Source organism: Antennarius striatus, chromosome 4 (assembly GCF_040054535.1).
Source record: "Antennarius striatus isolate MH-2024 chromosome 4, ASM4005453v1, whole genome shotgun sequence".
Classification (NCBI taxonomy): Eukaryota; Metazoa; Chordata; class Actinopteri; order Lophiiformes; family Antennariidae; genus Antennarius; species Antennarius striatus.
This window is the reverse complement of record NC_090779.1, coordinates 22723501-22740990: the sequence shown is the minus strand read 5'-3', so window position 1 is coordinate 22740990 and position 17490 is coordinate 22723501. Positions and strand designations below refer to the sequence as shown.

The window sequence follows — 17490 nt, the reverse complement described above, 5'->3', positions numbered from 1 at the left end:
TTGTTCCAAAACATCCATCTGTAACGGGATCATCAGTGAATGGCAAACAGGGAGAGGTCAGCAAAAGACGGCTCTGGTGTTTCTCCGGGGAGAAAACAGTCACAACGATGGAGGACAGACTCTTTTCTGGGAACAAGAGGTGTTTTTTAATGTATTGTTAACGTCACCTAATATCTGCCCTGTGTGGATTATCTGACAGGAGAGTGGAGTGTGGTTGTGCTCATTAGCTTGGGAGGGGAGATTGTGTTTCCTCTCTTAGAGGGCTTATGTTCACATTAAAGGTTCTTATGGTAATTGAATCTTAATACTGATTCAGTGCAGAGAAAGCAGCCGGAATAGAAACTGCATAAAATGAGGCTGGTTGTGTTTATTGTCTCACTAAAAATCAAAAGGGAACTCCAAATATGAATTATTTTAACCTGAAATGTTTAAATATAACAAATGAGATGAAATCTAACGACCAGGGATTCTTGTTTGAGTTGTGGAGAGAAGGAACTCGGTTCTGGAGGACGACACACTCTTTATATTCAAGGGATTCTTTGCTCGAGAACGGAATGGAGCGACACGTCGCCCTGTTTCAGCATCGACATCCGCTCTGCCCACAGCCGAAAACGAGACTAAAATAAAACTTTTGTTATTACCTGATACAAAAGCAAAACTATTTCTGAATTTATCTTTGCTAAAATCTTAACTTCTGATCAACCAGTAATCAATGTGGGATCTATAATAACAATTGCTGGTGGAGTGAAGGAGCTCCAGTCCCACCTGTGAGAGTTACCGTACAGGAGGGTTCAACCTCTGTGTGTGTGTGTGTGTGTGTGTGTGTGTGTGTGTGTGTGTGTGTGTGTGTGTGTGTGTGTGTGTGTGTTTGTGTGTGTGTGTGTGATGACAACAACATGCCAGCGTCCAACAGCTGAATCAGGAATGATTATACAGCAGACAGGTGGAGCAGACAGGTGGAACACACACACACACACACACACACACACACACACACACACACACACACACACACACACACACACACACACACACAATGAAAATTTACAGTCTGGTACTGTTAATAAGTAACTTCTACCTTAAAATTGCACCACTGTCATCTGTTGTAAATGTTCTGCAGTAGTTTGAGACACCAGAAAATAACATGCTGTTTCTGTCAGATATGAATAAACATGAGGGAATTATTACAAAACGTGCTGTGCATTTACACCTATAGTAAGAAACAAAACTAAATAAACAATATAATTTTTTTTTTTTTTTAAAGTTCTTAAATCTCTGGAGGGAACGACTGGGTCTGAATATCTTCACTGATGTTAAATGATTTCTTTACACTTTTTATCCAAATCAGTCATTAAAAACGAAAAAAATGAGTAAAATACTTAAAGATTCTGCAGAAAAACCAACAAAACTAAATCACGTCTTGAAATTGTGACCATATTTATAACCAAATATATCATTTGTTTTGAACATAAACGACAAAAACCGTGAACCTGTGATAAAATGGTATTTAACACAAATTATGTTTCATCACTAGTGCAGAAAACCGGAGGACAGAAATGGAACCGAGACACAGGAAAGCAACGGAGACACAACACCCGTTAGCAGGGAGGAAAAGTTGAATGAAGCCCGGAGCCAGCAGGTGAGCCCGACCCGATCCCCTCACCTGTGTGCGGACCCGTAGCCGGGCGGAACGGCCGGAGTTTAACGGTCCCCTCCAAAGTCCGCGTCTCCCGGCTTCTGCTGACCCGTCTACCGATAAGAAAAACTAACCACTACTTAGCGGAAAATACGACTGTAGCGTTTACTCGTCAGCTCAAAGGTTCGTTTGATATTACACACCGGAGGAACCGGGAGGGAACACGCCTCCACTTCAGCACAGGAGACGAGCGGCGCGTCCTGCCGACGGACGAAGCGAGCGAACAAGATGGCGCGTCAAGCTCCAGAAGAGAAGGAGGGAGATACCGGATGTTTGGTTTCTTACTTTCACAATAAAAGCACGCGTTTATGTTTGTCATTTTAGGTTGGTCCCTCCCCCCCTTTTATTAAGGGTAAAGCTTTATAATATCAGATTAATCATTCTCCTGACTCCAAAGAAGTTTTTAAAGTGGCATCCCTTCCACTTTTGCATAAAACTTATTTACTGGCAGATTTGAAAACATCCTTCATAATTTTGTGCTACCACACTATGTAGTTGGTGGCAAGAAGTTTAATTAAACTAATTTTTACCACTCACTACTATTACTATGATTTAATCAGTAATAGTGTCAAAATTGTTAAAATGCAGCAAAAAATAAATCCCTGACATTTTGTCACAAATGCTTTTTAAATTAGAGCTGTTGTTGTTGACATTGGACTCAACTGTATATCACAACAATGACCTTTGGAAACAACCTGCTCTCATGTCTGAAAACCACACATTGTGTAAAGATGAATGTATCGTCATTTTTCTATCATTAATGTGTGATGCAATAATGCCTAATAAAATGTGACAAGTTCATGATGTCAACCACAGCGTGACAAGAGGAAGGGAATACTTTTATTTTGGTCACAAGTCGTGACCGGACGCGGAAGCTCTTATTATAGAAAGCTTGACAAGGGAAACAGGAGCAGGTGTGTGTGTGTGTGTGTGTGTGTGTGTGTGTGTGTGTGTGTGTGTGTGTGTGTGTGTGTGTGTGTGTGTGTGTGTGTGTGTGTGTGTGTGTGTGTGCGCGCGCTTCTATTTCTTGCTGTTTACCGGTGGTCCTCGGGGACCGCCGCGCCTCTTTTGCCAGGCAACGACGGTGAACAGAGCATCATGGAGCCGGGATGAGAGGAGGCAGGCGGCAGAGCACCAGAACGAAATCAACGTCATGACAACACCGTCCAAAACATATTCTTGATGCAGGATTACCTGCCATCCTAAACATAAGCCTACAGTATGAAATACCCTCCAGAGCTCCACAACTCAAGGAATTCACTCCCCATGGCTCTTATAAGTCTGACTCCCACACCCACATCCAGACTTTAATGTGTTCATTTTATTAGTCTTGTTTTTGTTTGGTTTAAAATGTCCTTGAATACATTGACAGGAGCTGCAATAAAATGTATTATTATTTTGAGTACTACAAGACAACTAACTTTGTAAACAGGACCCAACATTATTTTAAAATTCCTTTTTTTCTGACAAGTAAAGACTTTGGTAAATCCAAAACAAACTGTCCAAATCAGTTACGGCATGTTTGGCCAAGTGAATAGAAGAACTGAAGGTCAGCAGAATGTTCGTGTCTGGAGTCAGGCGATCTCTTTAAACTTTACTCCCGAAACAATATCAACATTATCTTCAGAAAGTCAAGACTGTTAGAGGTTGATATGAAATATCTGCATGTAACAAACACATAATGTCTCCAGCAGATGAGAGAAAAGTATAAAAAGACGTCAATAATGAATAAATGGCAATCTGCGATAAAGTGGTGATTTGTCCGGGGTGTATCCTGCCTCTCATCCAGCGACAGCAGGGATAAGCTCCAGTGAAACCCGTGACCTGGATTCGGATAAATGGCTGAAGAAGAGATCATTACAAAATGAACCACAAAATATAAAGGCATACATGCTTCAGGAAGTTAAATTTTAAGTGATAAAAATGGTCACCAGGTAAAACCCCCCCTTCCCTCACTCGTGTTTCAACACCTGTGCTACAAATGTGCGCCAGTTTTAGCCACTCTGTCTCCCCCTGGTGGCCTCAGCCGTCAGTACCGCTGGTGGGACAGCACCAGCACCAAAGTGGACTTCAGTGGGTCCAGAACAGAGACGTCTCATGGCCACAAGGCACAGACGACGGATAGTGTTCTCCTCTGCCGTGTCACTTATTGATTGAAGTGATCGACTGACTCACCTGTTCCTCTCCTGCTGCCTTCGCAGCTGCAGGGGAAAATCAGACATTTTTGGAGAGCGGCCTCTGCCTCATATTTCACTGCTGTATTCTGGGATGGTGGAGCGCTGATGGTGTTGGATGATTGTGATTTAATGATGCAGATCCTCTACCTGGACCAGGGACTGACGCTGAACTCTATTGTGTTCACAGAGCTCTTTGTCTGATGGTGTTTCTGTCCTCAGTGAGTCAAGGCTTTTTTGCTAACTTGTCAAGATGGATTCAAATTCAAGATGGATTCAAGTTACAGACCTTGACCCTTGAGTCACTAACCCTATTATTTATTTTCGTTTTATGAAAACATGTGATTCTACGGTGGCTTCCTGTTTACACAGCTGAATGATTCTGATTGGTCACCTACAAACAGATTTACTCTAGAAGGAAGCTAACACATGTATAAATATAAACATTAATGTCAATACTGTATAAATTTCTCAAGAGCTGTACGTAAAATCCGAAGAACTTGCACAAATACTTAATAGGAGAATATGATTCATTGAATCAGAGACTTACATAACATTTATTTATGCAAGAAAACTGAACTGTTTTTTTTTAATTGTATTTTTCCTGCTGCCTGCTTTAATATCTAAACTGCTTCACGTTTTTCTTGCAGAAGCTTTAATAATAGACCTGAATCAGTTTTGATATCTTTTCATATTGAAGACTAACATCAGTGGATGGTGGAGGCCGGTCAAGTGGACGTCAAAGAAATATTTGACCTGCTAAAAAGTGATTTTTATTATAAAATAATTTATTGTGGTTTATATAAACATCAGACATGGATTATCTTCCTGTTAATGCTAACGGAGTTACAGCAAGAAAGTTTCAGGTTCAATTCCTTTATGTGTGGAATTTTGTGGTGTAAATAATGACATCATCACCTCCGGCTGAATTAATTAATACATTGATGGGATTTGCTCATGAATTTATTAGCTTATGATCAATAATGGAGTTTTAATCTCATTTTACAGTGACACACAGACTACAAGAGGGAGCCTCAAACATTTCTCCGACATCATTAGTGTGAAACTACCATAAGGAATCTCCGCTGGAAAGAATGACAACCAACAGTCTCAACTCTCTGACAAACAAACTGATTCATTAAGTTCATTTAAAACATTTAAGGCATTTTCAAACTCACATTTTCAAAGAGTTATAATGAAGGCACCGACACCAGTGACTAAAAGAGAAGGCAGGCACAGACTCCAGCAATATACCAAAATAAAATAATCTAAATGTGACATTTAATTCAATGAATTTGGTTGATAACGTGTTGTAATGAGAGAGATGTTGTTAATGGGAATTTTACAAGCCAAATTGCTTCTACCCGTCAGCCTTTTTTTTTTCTTATTCAGATGTTGTTGCTGTTGCAAATGTGATGAAGGTGAAGTCTGCTGTAATAACATGTCATAATAAAATAAACTAAATAGCTACAAAAATAGACAAAATAGACAGAAAGAAAGGAAAATCTTTTGCCTTTCCTGCTGGAACATCTATTAATGAACTTCAATAATTAAAACAATATTATTATTATCATCAGTGCTCTTCTACAAAGCGTTGGTTCTACACCTTCATCGTTGATGTACTCAGTGTGGTTTAAGGTCAGCTCATGTGACGTGACACTGCCCTGGACCAATCAGATCGTAGGGCGGAGCTTCAGATGCCCATGTAGGTGTTCATCTTCCCCAGGGCATCGCAGACGATGGTCAGGTCACTACGCAGGTCACGCACCACGTTCTCAATGCTTTGGGTGTCCTTCAGCAGGTCGATGCTCTGAGTGTACGGGTTGTAGTACACCGAGAAGGGCCTCTTGATTGTCTTCGCAAACTCCCTGATGAGGAAGAGACACGGATGAAGAACACTTCATGGTTTCTCTATTCCTGAAGGCTGACTCTGATCAGGAGCTGACAGTAAAGCTCTGTGAGATTTGGGTCAGGATGTGTTTGGATCAAGTCTCTAAACCAAACCAAACCAAACCAAATCAAACCAACAGTAGTTGAACACTTCAACTCGTCGGTTAAGTTGAAAATAAATGAATCCCCAAATCTGTCGTAATACCATGTTCAGAGGAGGAATCTGTTCTCAGACCTGGGATCAGCCAGGAAAGTATTTTTCCTCTTCAACCTGATAACTGGACCACTGATGAGAAGCTGAGTGAAGGGTGATTAATAACAACCACTAGAGGGCAGCAGTACAACAGTGTAGCATGTGGATCTGTTCATAAAAGACCAAAATGCTTACAACTAATAAACACAATATAACTGACAGAAGTGTTTTGTGTATCTCTGTGTGTCTGGTGTGAGACTCTCACCTCATCTTCTCCTTGGCCTCCTCAAAGCTCTCAGAGACAAAGTAAACCTCCTGGAAGGTGGTGATCAGACATTCCTGGGTACAAGTGGTCTTTGGGTCAAACACCTTCACACAAGCCTGATCTGACAGGGCATGCTGGGAAAAGATAGGAAACAGCATCAGAATCCATTTAGAATGCAGAAAATTGCTCCTTCAATAACTGCTGGACAGTCATTCTGTTTTGTTGTCCACCACGTAATGTTGAGCTACACAAATATAATGTATGATTTTATTGTGTGTTTTACCGTCAGCTCTCCAATCGATGACAGTAGTCCTGCTCCGTAGGCTCTCAACTGACCGTCCTGTTTGCAGAGTCCAAACTCGATAGTGAAGAAATAACACTGTTCAAAAACACAAAGCATCATCATGAGCAGGCTTCAGTGCACTTTTGCAAACTCCACGCAGAGCGGAACTTGACCACGGAACCACCTTGCTGGGTGGTTCCGACAGCGCTACCCACTGCGCCACCGTACCACCTCAACCAACTTCAACACTTGAAAAAACATTGAATGCGAGACTGGAAAAGAGAAAGTTTCCACCTGTACGGAAAGATCCAATCAATTCCATCATTCCAAAGAAGGGCAGATTAGATTGTGGGACTCCCCCCCCCCAAGTCAGAATTTGAAACTGTTTGCCTCCATACTATCTAAAAGAACAGAACTGATATGAACTCAGAACACAAGGATGAATGGGATTAATTAGACAGGCTCAGGATAACATCAGGAGGATTCTTCATGCTAGGAGTCAAATTATACAAAAAACCGATACAAAAAACTGATTGAGACACTGACGACACTCTATGGATGAATTATTTTACAATACATTATGGATAAAAACGGAAATTAGGACAAGCTGAGAGTGGATGGAGGTTGAAGAATATTTGTATAAGAAAATTACATTTTACTTGATTTGTCAGCCAAAGTGAGTGGTGTTCTATGTGGTATGGTATGGTGAGTGACGAGACTCACTGTGGCCAGTTTCTGGACATCCTCATCAGTGGCTCCCAGAGAAGCCAAACCGATCTCCTGGGAGAACTGAGCAAACTTGGGGTCAGCCAGCAGAGGGACGTGACCCAGCAGCTCATGACACGTGTCGCTGAAACCCAACAATAACGCAACAATAATCCAACTCATGAAGTCATAAAGAGAAAAAATAAAATCATGAAACAATCAGAAGAGACTCTGATAAAGGGTTGTTGGTTTAAATCCTGCAGGTGATGCGTTTAGGTTCAGGTAAACTCACGGTTCAGGTGTGTAGAGGGGGTCGATGCTGTGGCGGATGTATTGAGTGCAGTTAAACACTCTATAGGCCAAACCAGCCAGGAAGTCTCTGGGAGACAGATAACCAGCAACTGGCCGAACCGTGAACCCTGACCTCTCTGAAACAGAGTCACTTTATCATGCAGTGAAAAAACAAACATTAACTTTGTGGCTGTTATTGACATCTATAGACATCAATAATGTTTTTCAGTGGGGATGGAGGGCGGCCGGGCATTTCTACACTAGTTTATATAGAAGCAGTGCTGTTTATGGACGTGATATAAGCATATATAATATGAGAAGGAGACAGGAAGTAATGGAGACAATCGCTAATTTTGGAGGTTGGAGGTGAGAGAGAGAGAGAGAGAGAGAGAGAGAGAGAGAGAGAGAGAGAGACAGACAGACAGACAGACAGACAGACAGAGAGAGAGAGAGAGAGAGAGAGAGAGAGATTATACAATTTTTTACAAATGCAGATGGTGAACATAGTTATATATTTCTCAGTGTTGCTTATGTTGCTTTATAGAAAGAAATATGTTTGAGATGTTACAAAACAAAAATATTAGGTACTGCTGATTACTAAAGACTATTTTTCTGATGAAAAAACACCATCTACCCTTCCTTTTGGTTTTTTTGATGTTCACATAGCTATAGAACACAATATTCTGTGGATCTTGGAAGATCACTCAAAATACTCTAAAACTGCTGGTATCCAATGAGTTAAGTCACATGACAGCATGAGGTTACAGGAACACTGTAAGTGAAGTCACTGGAAGCTTGTAGGTGAGGTGACTGCAAGTCTGTAGGTGAGGTAACAGGAAGTCTGTAGGTGAGGTAACAGGAAGTCAAGAGGTGAGGTCACAGAAGTCTGTAGGTGAGGTAACAGGAAGTCTGTAGGTGAGGTCACAGGGAGTCAAGAGGTGAGGTCACAGAAGTCTGTAGGTGAGATCACAGAAGTCTGTAGGTGAGGTAACAGGAAGTCTGTAGGTGAGGTCACAGAAGTCTGTAGGTGAGGTAACAGGAAGTCTGTAGGTGAGGTCACAGAAGTCTGTAGGTGAGGTCACAGGCTGTCTTGGGTGCCAAACCTCTGAGGAACAGTGAGACGTCCTCCAGCTGAGGGATGTTGTCTTCTCTGTAGCCACATTCTTTTCTGAGCAGCGGCAGGTTCTTCAGGTATTCTCTGCAGGCGTGAGTCGGGTAGAGTTTGGTCAGTTCTCTGAAGACGACGCCCCACGTCTTGATCTCCTCTGCCGTGTACTCGATCCGTGGGATGGGCTGCCCACTGTGGACAAATTCAAGCAAGTTCAACGAGAGAAAACCAGACATTTTTACTTAGATAACTAATTCAAACATGTTGCAGTGTTAAGATAACAATACTCACAATTTATAATTCATGGCTACCTCGACAAAGTATTTTCTCCTCTCGCGATAAACATCATCCTTAAAGCCCTGAATAAAGAGGAATAGAACAAAGCAATGTTTTTCCAGAACTGGATTAAATGATCACCAGAGGACTCTCAGACCTGCTCATAAATAAATCTTCCTCATCTTCTAAAACCAGGAGCGTGTCACTATATTTGTTGCACGTGAGAACAGCCTGTTCTACAGGAATGATGATGTTACTTTGCTACCAAACCCCAACACTCACACTCGTATGACATCACACTCTATTATATTGTTCCTTGTAGACTTACAGGATGGTCTGCGTCCAGTTCGGAGCCATACATTAGCACTCTTTTTGAACACTGATCCAACTCTGAGATTTTCATTGGAAACCATGGAACATCGTCTCCATCTGATTCAACAGATAAAAAAAATTCTATAGTTCTGACAGAAAAAGGCAAAAAAAGCAAACACACACTTTCTCACACACAGACCTCAGCACAACCAGACTAACTGTAAATCAACACAATAACAAAAATTTACCTCTACTGTGCTAAGACCACAGGCCAGTCATTTTCAACATCGAACATTGTGAGCATTGTGTCCCAAAAACAAAGTCTCATTTCAACCTCGACAACAAACAGAAATATAATATCCATGCCAATATCGACCAGGAGGTCGATATTGGCAAGCCATAGATTGAACTGAAGTGGCATGAAAGATCTATAGCTTTGAATTGCACTAATAATATAAGGCAGAGTGGATTGTCATTATGTTCAACTATAAAATCCAACACTCCCTCCTTGTCTACAAGGTCCTATGTTCATCTTCATATTTTCATTTTCCTGTTCATAATTCTCCTGCCGTGTGGAGAGTTAACTTGACACAGTACTCAACATTAAGATTTTTTGTTGTGTAGTTATAATCAGTGTGTAGTTTTAATATAAGTTATGTGAGAACCATTAGACTTCCTGAACAGGAAAATGTTGTGTAGTCTGATGTTTGAAGATGATTGAGACGTAACATTGAATGGAAGACTCAAAGAAGATGAATGTGGGCTAATGGGATGGGAAAGCCTGGTTAATTTCATGTTAGATTTCAGCTTTTTGATTGATTTTTGTATGATTTTTGATGATTTTTTTTTTTGTCCACTGTTATACTAACCAACCATGTTCCTTGAGAGGTGAATGACCTCCAGGTTTAGGTACAGTAGTCTGGATGAAACCTTTCAAAACCATAAACCTGTCCAAAATGCCAACTTTTTTCAGAAGCTCTAGTTTCATTGATGATGACATCTTTCCCCTGATGTCACGTGACAGTTCAGGTGTTCGTACCTGCCTCTACAGACCAGACGTGTGCAGGCGTGTTGAAGGTGATGATGTTGACGTGATCTTTGAGATGCTCCAGTAGCTCGTTGAACTCTTTCTTACTGCAGCTGCAGTCTGCAAAGATCTCCACCTCGTTCAAGACTCGCCTCGATGGCCGAGACTCAATGTGCCTCAAGTTCACACGTTTCTCCTGTAGGAGGAGTGGAGGATCAAGAGGACACAGGATGTGGACGAAGGCAGAGATAGGGGTTAAGGGAAAGAGGATGTGAAGAGTTTCTGAAATGTCTACAACGACACAGTGGGTTCTGGTGGAACCAGATGTTCTTCTCACCTGGAAGAGGCGGAGCGCTTTGACCAGACAGCCCACCTCGTTCTTCAGAGAAAACACCACGGCTGTCTTCCCATCATCCTCAGTGAGCGAGCCGTTCTTCACCTCATTGATGGGACAGAAGGATGTTCGCCTAGACTAGAAAGCAGGGTAGGTTTGTTTACAGCAGCATCCGGACAACGGCATTCAACTAACTAAGACGAAGAGAAGAATTAACAATGAGACTACAGCTATAAGGTATGTTCTTCAGTCTGTCAGGTTCTGTTCTGGGATCACTGAGTAAAGTCATCCTGTCCCACAAGACTGGTGTGTTCACAGTCCAGTAGAAACGTTACACCTGTTGTTCCGGGTTGATCTTCCATATAAGCACTCTACATCTTCTGCTAACTATGCATTTTAGTTTGTATAATTCAAACTACTGCAGAGGGTTAATTTAACTCTTTTAACTCATTTAACTCTTTGTCTGGGGAGAGGGAAGTGTGGGCTTCCCTGGTGAGATTGTTGCCTCCGCGACCCGGCCCCTGACAAGCGTTTGGATGGGATGGATGAATAAACGTGTCTCTCATTTTGTATGGATTAGTCGAGTTATACACCGTTTGCTACCTGCCACATGAGTCAAAGAATTACACGTTTGTTGATTTTCCTGGGGCGGCACGGTGGCGCAGTGGTTAGCGCTGCTGCCTCACAACACGGCGGACCCGGGTTCGAGTCCTGCTCTGTACGGAGTTCGCATGCTCTCCCCTGTGTCTGCGTGGGTTCTCTCCGGGTTCTCTGGCTTCCTCCCACCTCCAAAAGCATGCGCTTCAGGTTGATTGGCCGTTCCAAATTTCCCGTAGGAATGAGTGTGTGTGTGTGCATGGTTGTCTGTCTTTGTGTGTGGCTCAGCGGTGCACTGGCGTCGTGCCCGGAGTGTCCCCCGCCTCACGCCCTATGCCGCCAAGATAGGCTCCGGCTCCCCATGACCCGCTGCGTCGGATATAGCGGTGGTAATCTCACGACTGACTGATTTTCCTGGGTTTTGACTCCCCCTGTTTGTGATTGAGTCCTATGTCTGTCGGATTTGGATCATGTGCCTTCACCTGTCCATCCTGTCTGCCTGATGGTCTGCAGACCCTTCCTGTAACTGGATTCTGTTTTGCCCTCTGGTCAATGTGAATAAATCTTTATTCTGATCTTTTTAAATTCATCCTGATGGCTTGACTTAATTAATTTATGCCAACATTGAGACTCGGTGGTGTTTCATTGATATTATTTGGCAATATTCTTACAAACTGCTGATAACAACTCGGATCAAATATCAGAACACAAGACAATTGAAGAAATCCTGTGTTCTGAACAATACACTGCCTTGTTTATGCTGATAACCCCTACTAGCTAAGTCTGCTTACACTCTGACCTCAGTAACGCAAATATTTAATTTATGATTGGAAACTCACCTCTTCTGACCTTTCACATTTCACATTGGGGCCCCCATAAAAGGGATAACATCAGTGATGAAACCTGGTTCACTCTGAACTCATGACCATCATAAAAAAACTGATGGGACTCACCAGTTCCTAAGAGAAGTTAGGTTAGTTAGTTAGTTTTATAGGCAAATAGAATGTAGAATTGACCTAAGTTCGAGAATCAGAAGTGAGGACCAGAAGGATGGCTGGACACAAGCATTCCCACTACTGTACCTCCATTTGTATTATTTCATCATATTTGCACATCAGTCACGCAATGTTTCTGGAAAAAGAGCGTTGTTGCAGATCTTGGCCCTGGGGCCAAATGTGGCCCACCACATTATTTTATATGGCCCACAAGAGCATAAAAGGTCAGAGTATCTAAAAATAAATAGGTCAAAAGTGTGCTTTGAGCAAAGCTCAAAGCATTTATTTTACATTATATTGAGTTACATTTAGTTACATTTATAAATTACATCTGGCCCTTTGAGGACAGCCGTTATACTGATGTGGCCCCTGTTGAAAACAAGTCTGACACCCCTGGATTGAGTGTTAAAGTAGGTATTGAACGCGTCACCATTTTCGTCATTATATACGATTCTAAAGGTTATATAGAAGTAACTTTATGGAAAGAGATGCAAAAAGAGAATTGAAGCACAGGGGGGGGAAAGAATGGAAAGAAAAGAATAGAGAAGATGAGAAAAGAAAATATAAAAAAAATTTCCTGACCTCCATCCTCTTCTGCTGGTGAGGATCCACTTCTTATTTCCAAAAGAAAACTGCTGTTTTCGACTGACAAGACTGATAAAGGAGCAGCAATGGCTCAGTGGTAGAGGGGGTTGTTCGAACCCCACCCAGCTACCCTAGAGTGTGAGCTGACAGCTTAGTTGGGGTCAGCCACAGGGCTGACCCCAACTGACCACAGAAAGTACAGAATTGCCTCTGTGGCAAAGTTTCAATTTTATACGGCCTGCTTCAATCATCCCCATCTTTTTTTATTAGCGGTTCCAAACAGCCTATGGGTGCACTACTGCAACAAATTTGTACTTTTTAGGAAACGAATGGATCCTTTGCTGTCTAGATTAAAAAACTGATCTTTCTGTTTCCTTCGTTGAAACAGCTTCTTTCAACTTTGACATATTTTTTATGATTTTTTAATGCTTTGCCATAAAATAGGAGCATAACACGAACAAAAACGCAAACAGATTTTTGAATAATTAAAAATCTGTTCAGATTTTTAGGTTCAGATCTTATGTGGTCTTCTAACAGCCATTAGAAGCTCACAGCATTCTTACTTAAGAAAAGTATGAATGCCACTTTGACAAAGTAGTCCACTACGAATGGAAGTATTCAAATCCATACTTCAATAAAATTATTACATAAACTAAAAAAGTAAGGACCTGGAATCTTTTAGCGGTTCGTGTAACTTAGCGTAATTTTAATTCAGATGGGCACCTACCATTGTTTCAGTTGATGTCTTCCGATTCTGTGTTCAGCTAACTGCAACTCTTTGTGAAACACTACAAACTAACAATTAAAACAATCAACCTGGCTTTGTCACTTTATGTCCTGTCTCAGAATGACTCAACACATAATGACACATGGACACAGAACAAAGGTCAATGAACACGACTCAATGACCAAAATGTTTGGGACACTGGGAAAACAGTGCATTAATAACAAATTAATAGTTAAATTGATATTAATAGTTAAGTTTAATAGTATTTTATATTCTAGGATTCAAGTGTCATCACTACAGTGGACAAGAACCAGGACCATCAGGCTTGTAAACATAACATACACTAGACACGCACGCACAAGTGTCTTTTCCTGCTGGTTATAAGTTCTGGTTGTTCTGGTTGTACTGGTTAGCAGTTCAAACAGCTCCAGTTACTTTGAGTCCACTCAGGTCAAGTGCATCAAATGTTTCTGTAAACACTCCAGCATGTCAACATCACCGGCTTCTAATGAGTAAACAGTAATTAAGTGAAATTACACACATATAATCAGTATTCACAGCCTTTGCCACAAAGGTCATAATTTAGCTCAGGCGCATGCCGTTTCTAATGAAGGCTACGTATAGCGTCACACCCAACTGGACTCATGAACTGGACCTGGGTCCAGTACACCTGTGGATCCCAGTTCATCAGGTACACCTGTTTATCTTAGTTCATCAGGTACACCTGTGCATCCTAGTTCATCAGGTACACCTGTGCATCCCAGTTCATCAGGTACACCTGTGCATCCTAGTTCATCAGGTACACCTGTGCATCCCAGTTCATCAGGTACACCTGTGCATCCCAGTTCATCAGGTACACCTGTGCATCCCAGTTCATCAGGTACACTAGGTTCATTACCCCATTTTCAAAAAGGTTGAGACACTATAGCTAAAATTTGAAATGTTGAAAAACAGAAATTCCATTGTTCATTCATTGCTCAATTTGAGTTTTATACTAGCAATAATTTTCTTTAGGTTGGACAGCGGCAACAAAACAGTGGAGAAGTTGTTTCATGCTAAAAGCAAGCGCCTGGTTGAACGCTCAATATTAATGAGGTTACCTAGCAACGGGTTAGAAACAAGTCTGGGTTTAAAGAGTGCGTTCAGACTGCAGGCCGAATGTGTCCCAAATGTGGTTTAAATCCGTCCCGCAAAAATCGGATATCATGTGGTATGGGACTATTCAGACTAGAAATGAGACATCCGATTTCAATGTGGATTGGCTAAAAATCGGATATTGGTGGCCAGTCTGAGCAAGGCCTAAAGAATGCCCAGAGAGACGGAGTGTTTATGAAGTGCAGATGGAGAGGGGTCCAGTAGTATGTGAAAGACAAAACTCTTTCTTAATGTCAATTTACATGTAGTGTCGTCACTACAGTGGACCATCAGGCTTGTTATCAGCACACAAAGCCAGCGTAGGCAATGGTATTGTGTTATTTCAACAACAATGAAAGCAAAGATTTCTATAGTGCAGGAGACTCGTCAGCCACTGAAAATGGAGCGTTATGAAATGCACAAGCAACAAATGAATTTTGCAATGGCTGAAATCCTCCAGCAGAAGAGAATGGAAAATATTTCATTTTAAAATGACAACAGTTCTCCTCACTTTCCACAACAGAGATAAACATGACCCTGTCCTAACTTTGGAGACCTGCTGCAAAAAAAAAGAAAAAAGAAAAGAATGAAAACCGAATTATATAAACAATTAAATATCTGCATCATAAAATTTGGAATGTTGTCCTTGTGATTTTCTTTTTTTTTGTGTTTACAAATTATTGCAAAGTGGGGTTTTGTTGTTGTTGTCGGGTTTTTTTTTTTACATTTAACTCAGTGTCACAGCTGTTTTGACTGAAACAGTTTATGGTAGTGGTATCCTTCTTTTAAACTTTATTATGGTTGCGCTGTGTTGTATTTGCAAGACTTGCTAATACTCTGACCACCTCATGACTTAGAAAAATAATAGAAACAGCACTCAGTCCACTACAGCAGTTCATATGGCGTCTTTGGCAGTCAATGAGTGGACCAGACAAACAAAAGCTAGAATTTAAAGCTAGGCTGCATGTTTGAAGCATGTCTTCTATTTCCAGTAAGTTATTATCATTTGTTACACATCAGTTTGTGTCAACAGCTGTTTGTTGTGTTTGCTCAGTCAAATAAAAACAGATTAAATGAGAAAATGAGATGAACAAATGTTTAACACAGCGGGCTGAATTAAACTGCACATCATTTCCTAACACAGGTGTCCAGACGTGAGTGACTCAATCCCTGACAGATGGATGGAAGGCAAACACTAAAAGCCTCATTAAAAATGACATCAACTCATTATTCATAGGTTTGAAAGGGAGAGAATCAGTCAAATTCAATAAAACTGCTGAATTAAAAAATTATTTTATGATTAATTAGAAAATAAGGTGGCCTCAAGATGAGCTGGCGTCTCATCCATGGTGTACCCCGCTGTTTGCCTGGAGCCAACTCAGATAAACAGACCCATTACCCACAAGGCAGATAAGCACTTGAAGACAAAACGATTACAATCATCTTGTTGTCAAGAGGATGGATAAATGGATGGATAGAAAATAAAAATGAAAAGTACACATTAATATGTGAAGCACAGGCTGAGGTCAGAAAGGAAGTTCTCACCATCTGACCACCTGTGTGGCGTTGCTGCTGGTGGTCAAACATAGCCGAGTCCAGCGACATCCCCCTCCTGGACCAGTACTTGCTGGAGAACATCATCATGGCCGGCTGCATCCTAGGCACTGGTTCCGTGTTGGTCTTCATCACATGGGATGAGGCCATGGGGAACCAGTGGGTGTATGAGTACCAGGGCTCCAGCCTGCTCTGTTGTGTTGCTCCTCAGTCACAAGTTAAAGGCACACTTCTCCACCTGACGCCAGCTCCCCTCTGGTTAAATACTGACGGGCAGGAGGAAAGGAGGAGAGGATGATGCTCCTCCCCATGCCAATGCTCGTATTATCATCACCATGAAAAACAATGTCTGTGGCACTAAAAGCAGTCAACACAAAAAAAGAATACGCAACTAAATAAACACAACATACATTTAACCATTTAAATTGCTAATGGGTCACCATGTAACTCCAGAAGAGCTTAAACACCTGAACTCACCATTAGTCAGGAAGAACTAAAACATGTTGAGCCATCAACAGGTTCCAACTGATCACATTCAGCTTTCAAGGGTTAAAACAGCTAACTCTTCTTAGCATTAAAGCTAGAAACAAGTACTTATGGGTAGGCTTATCTTTGTGTCTGACAGAATTAGTATCAGATAAACTAGCTTAAGCTTTGCATAGAGATTCGAAACATCTATTCGAATCTCAATGCAAAGAGAGATTCGAATACATCTCTTTGCATAGAGATCTATTCACCCATTTAATAAAGCATTAAATGGGTGCGACCAGCATAAAGACTGGCAGCACTTGGAAAGACCTTATTTTGCCTCACATAAAGATTAGTAAAAATGTTAGCAGGGCACAAACACTTGAAACAGTGATAGAAAACAAATTTCTTAGATGAGTTTTCAGAATAGAAACAGGTGGAAAAGGTTAGACTAGCCCGGCATTTGGACTAGAAAGTGATGACAGCTAGTTTCGCTTTATATAAACACTGGACATAAATGGAAGCAGCTAGTATGGTCCATGAAAAGGTCACTGATTAACATTTTGTGTCTCGATCAAACAATTAAAATATTCCTTCTGTGAATTTAGCTTTAACCCTTCAGATTTATAAAGATCACATTTTTGAACAGATGGGAGAAAATGGATGAACATCAATGAGGTTGTGAAATCAGATGATTTAATTACATGTCTTGATTGGGTCTCTGTGGTGATTTCAAGCAGAGAGATTGAACGCAGGTCATCAGGATGCTTCTGTTTTCACTAAGTGAACGACGTGAACGACACTCAATCACATCGAGCAGCTAGACTTCAATAAAACCCAAGATGGACGCTGATAAGCGCAGCACACTATCAGCTG

At 41.3% G+C, this 17490-nt stretch overlaps 2 protein-coding genes across 3 annotated transcripts in view; both read right to left on the bottom strand.

Annotated features, from left to right (window-relative positions):
* The window catches only part of LOC137594148 (carbohydrate sulfotransferase 8-like), a 28727-nt gene extending 26864 nt beyond the window's left edge, over positions 1 to 1863 (bottom strand). The window contains exon 1 of the mRNA XM_068313434.1: positions 1664 to 1863. The gene's annotated coding sequence lies outside the window, so the exon portion shown is untranslated. The remainder of the gene's footprint in view (positions 1 to 1663) is intronic.
* A 2972-nt stretch (positions 1864 to 4835) lies between these two features.
* Positions 4836 to 16346, bottom strand: tph2 (tryptophan hydroxylase 2 (tryptophan 5-monooxygenase)). 2 transcript variants are annotated; one of them, XM_068312675.1, is made up of 11 exons: positions 16138 to 16346; positions 10558 to 10692; positions 10233 to 10416; positions 9210 to 9310; positions 8897 to 8964; positions 8601 to 8797; positions 7499 to 7634; positions 7225 to 7351; positions 6502 to 6597; positions 6219 to 6352; positions 4836 to 5738 (listed from the first exon to the last, which is right to left on the bottom strand). In XM_068312675.1, exons 1-11 carry the CDS (start codon positions 16294 to 16296, stop codon positions 5564 to 5566), a joined length of 1512 nt encoding a protein of 503 aa, XP_068168776.1. In that variant the 5' UTR covers positions 16297 to 16346; the 3' UTR covers positions 4836 to 5563. The 2 variants fall into 2 exon arrangements, with proteins under 2 accessions (XP_068168776.1, XP_068168777.1); XM_068312676.1 differs by lacking the exon at positions 16138 to 16346 and adding an exon at positions 13459 to 13565.
* Positions 16347 to 17490: the final 1144 nt, after the last annotated feature.

Coding starts and splice junctions, on each gene's coding strand:
- tph2 (XM_068312675.1), bottom strand. CDS start 16,296: ATGGCCTCATCCCATGTGATGAAGACCAACACGGAACCAGTGCCTAGG. Junction 8,965..9,209: donor AACTGGACGCAGACCATCCT/GTAAGTCTACAA, acceptor CTCTTTATTCAG/GGCTTTAAGGATGATGTTTA. Junction 8,798..8,896: donor GTAGCCATGAATTATAAATT/GTGAGTATTGTT, acceptor ATTTGTCCACAG/TGGGCAGCCCATCCCACGGA.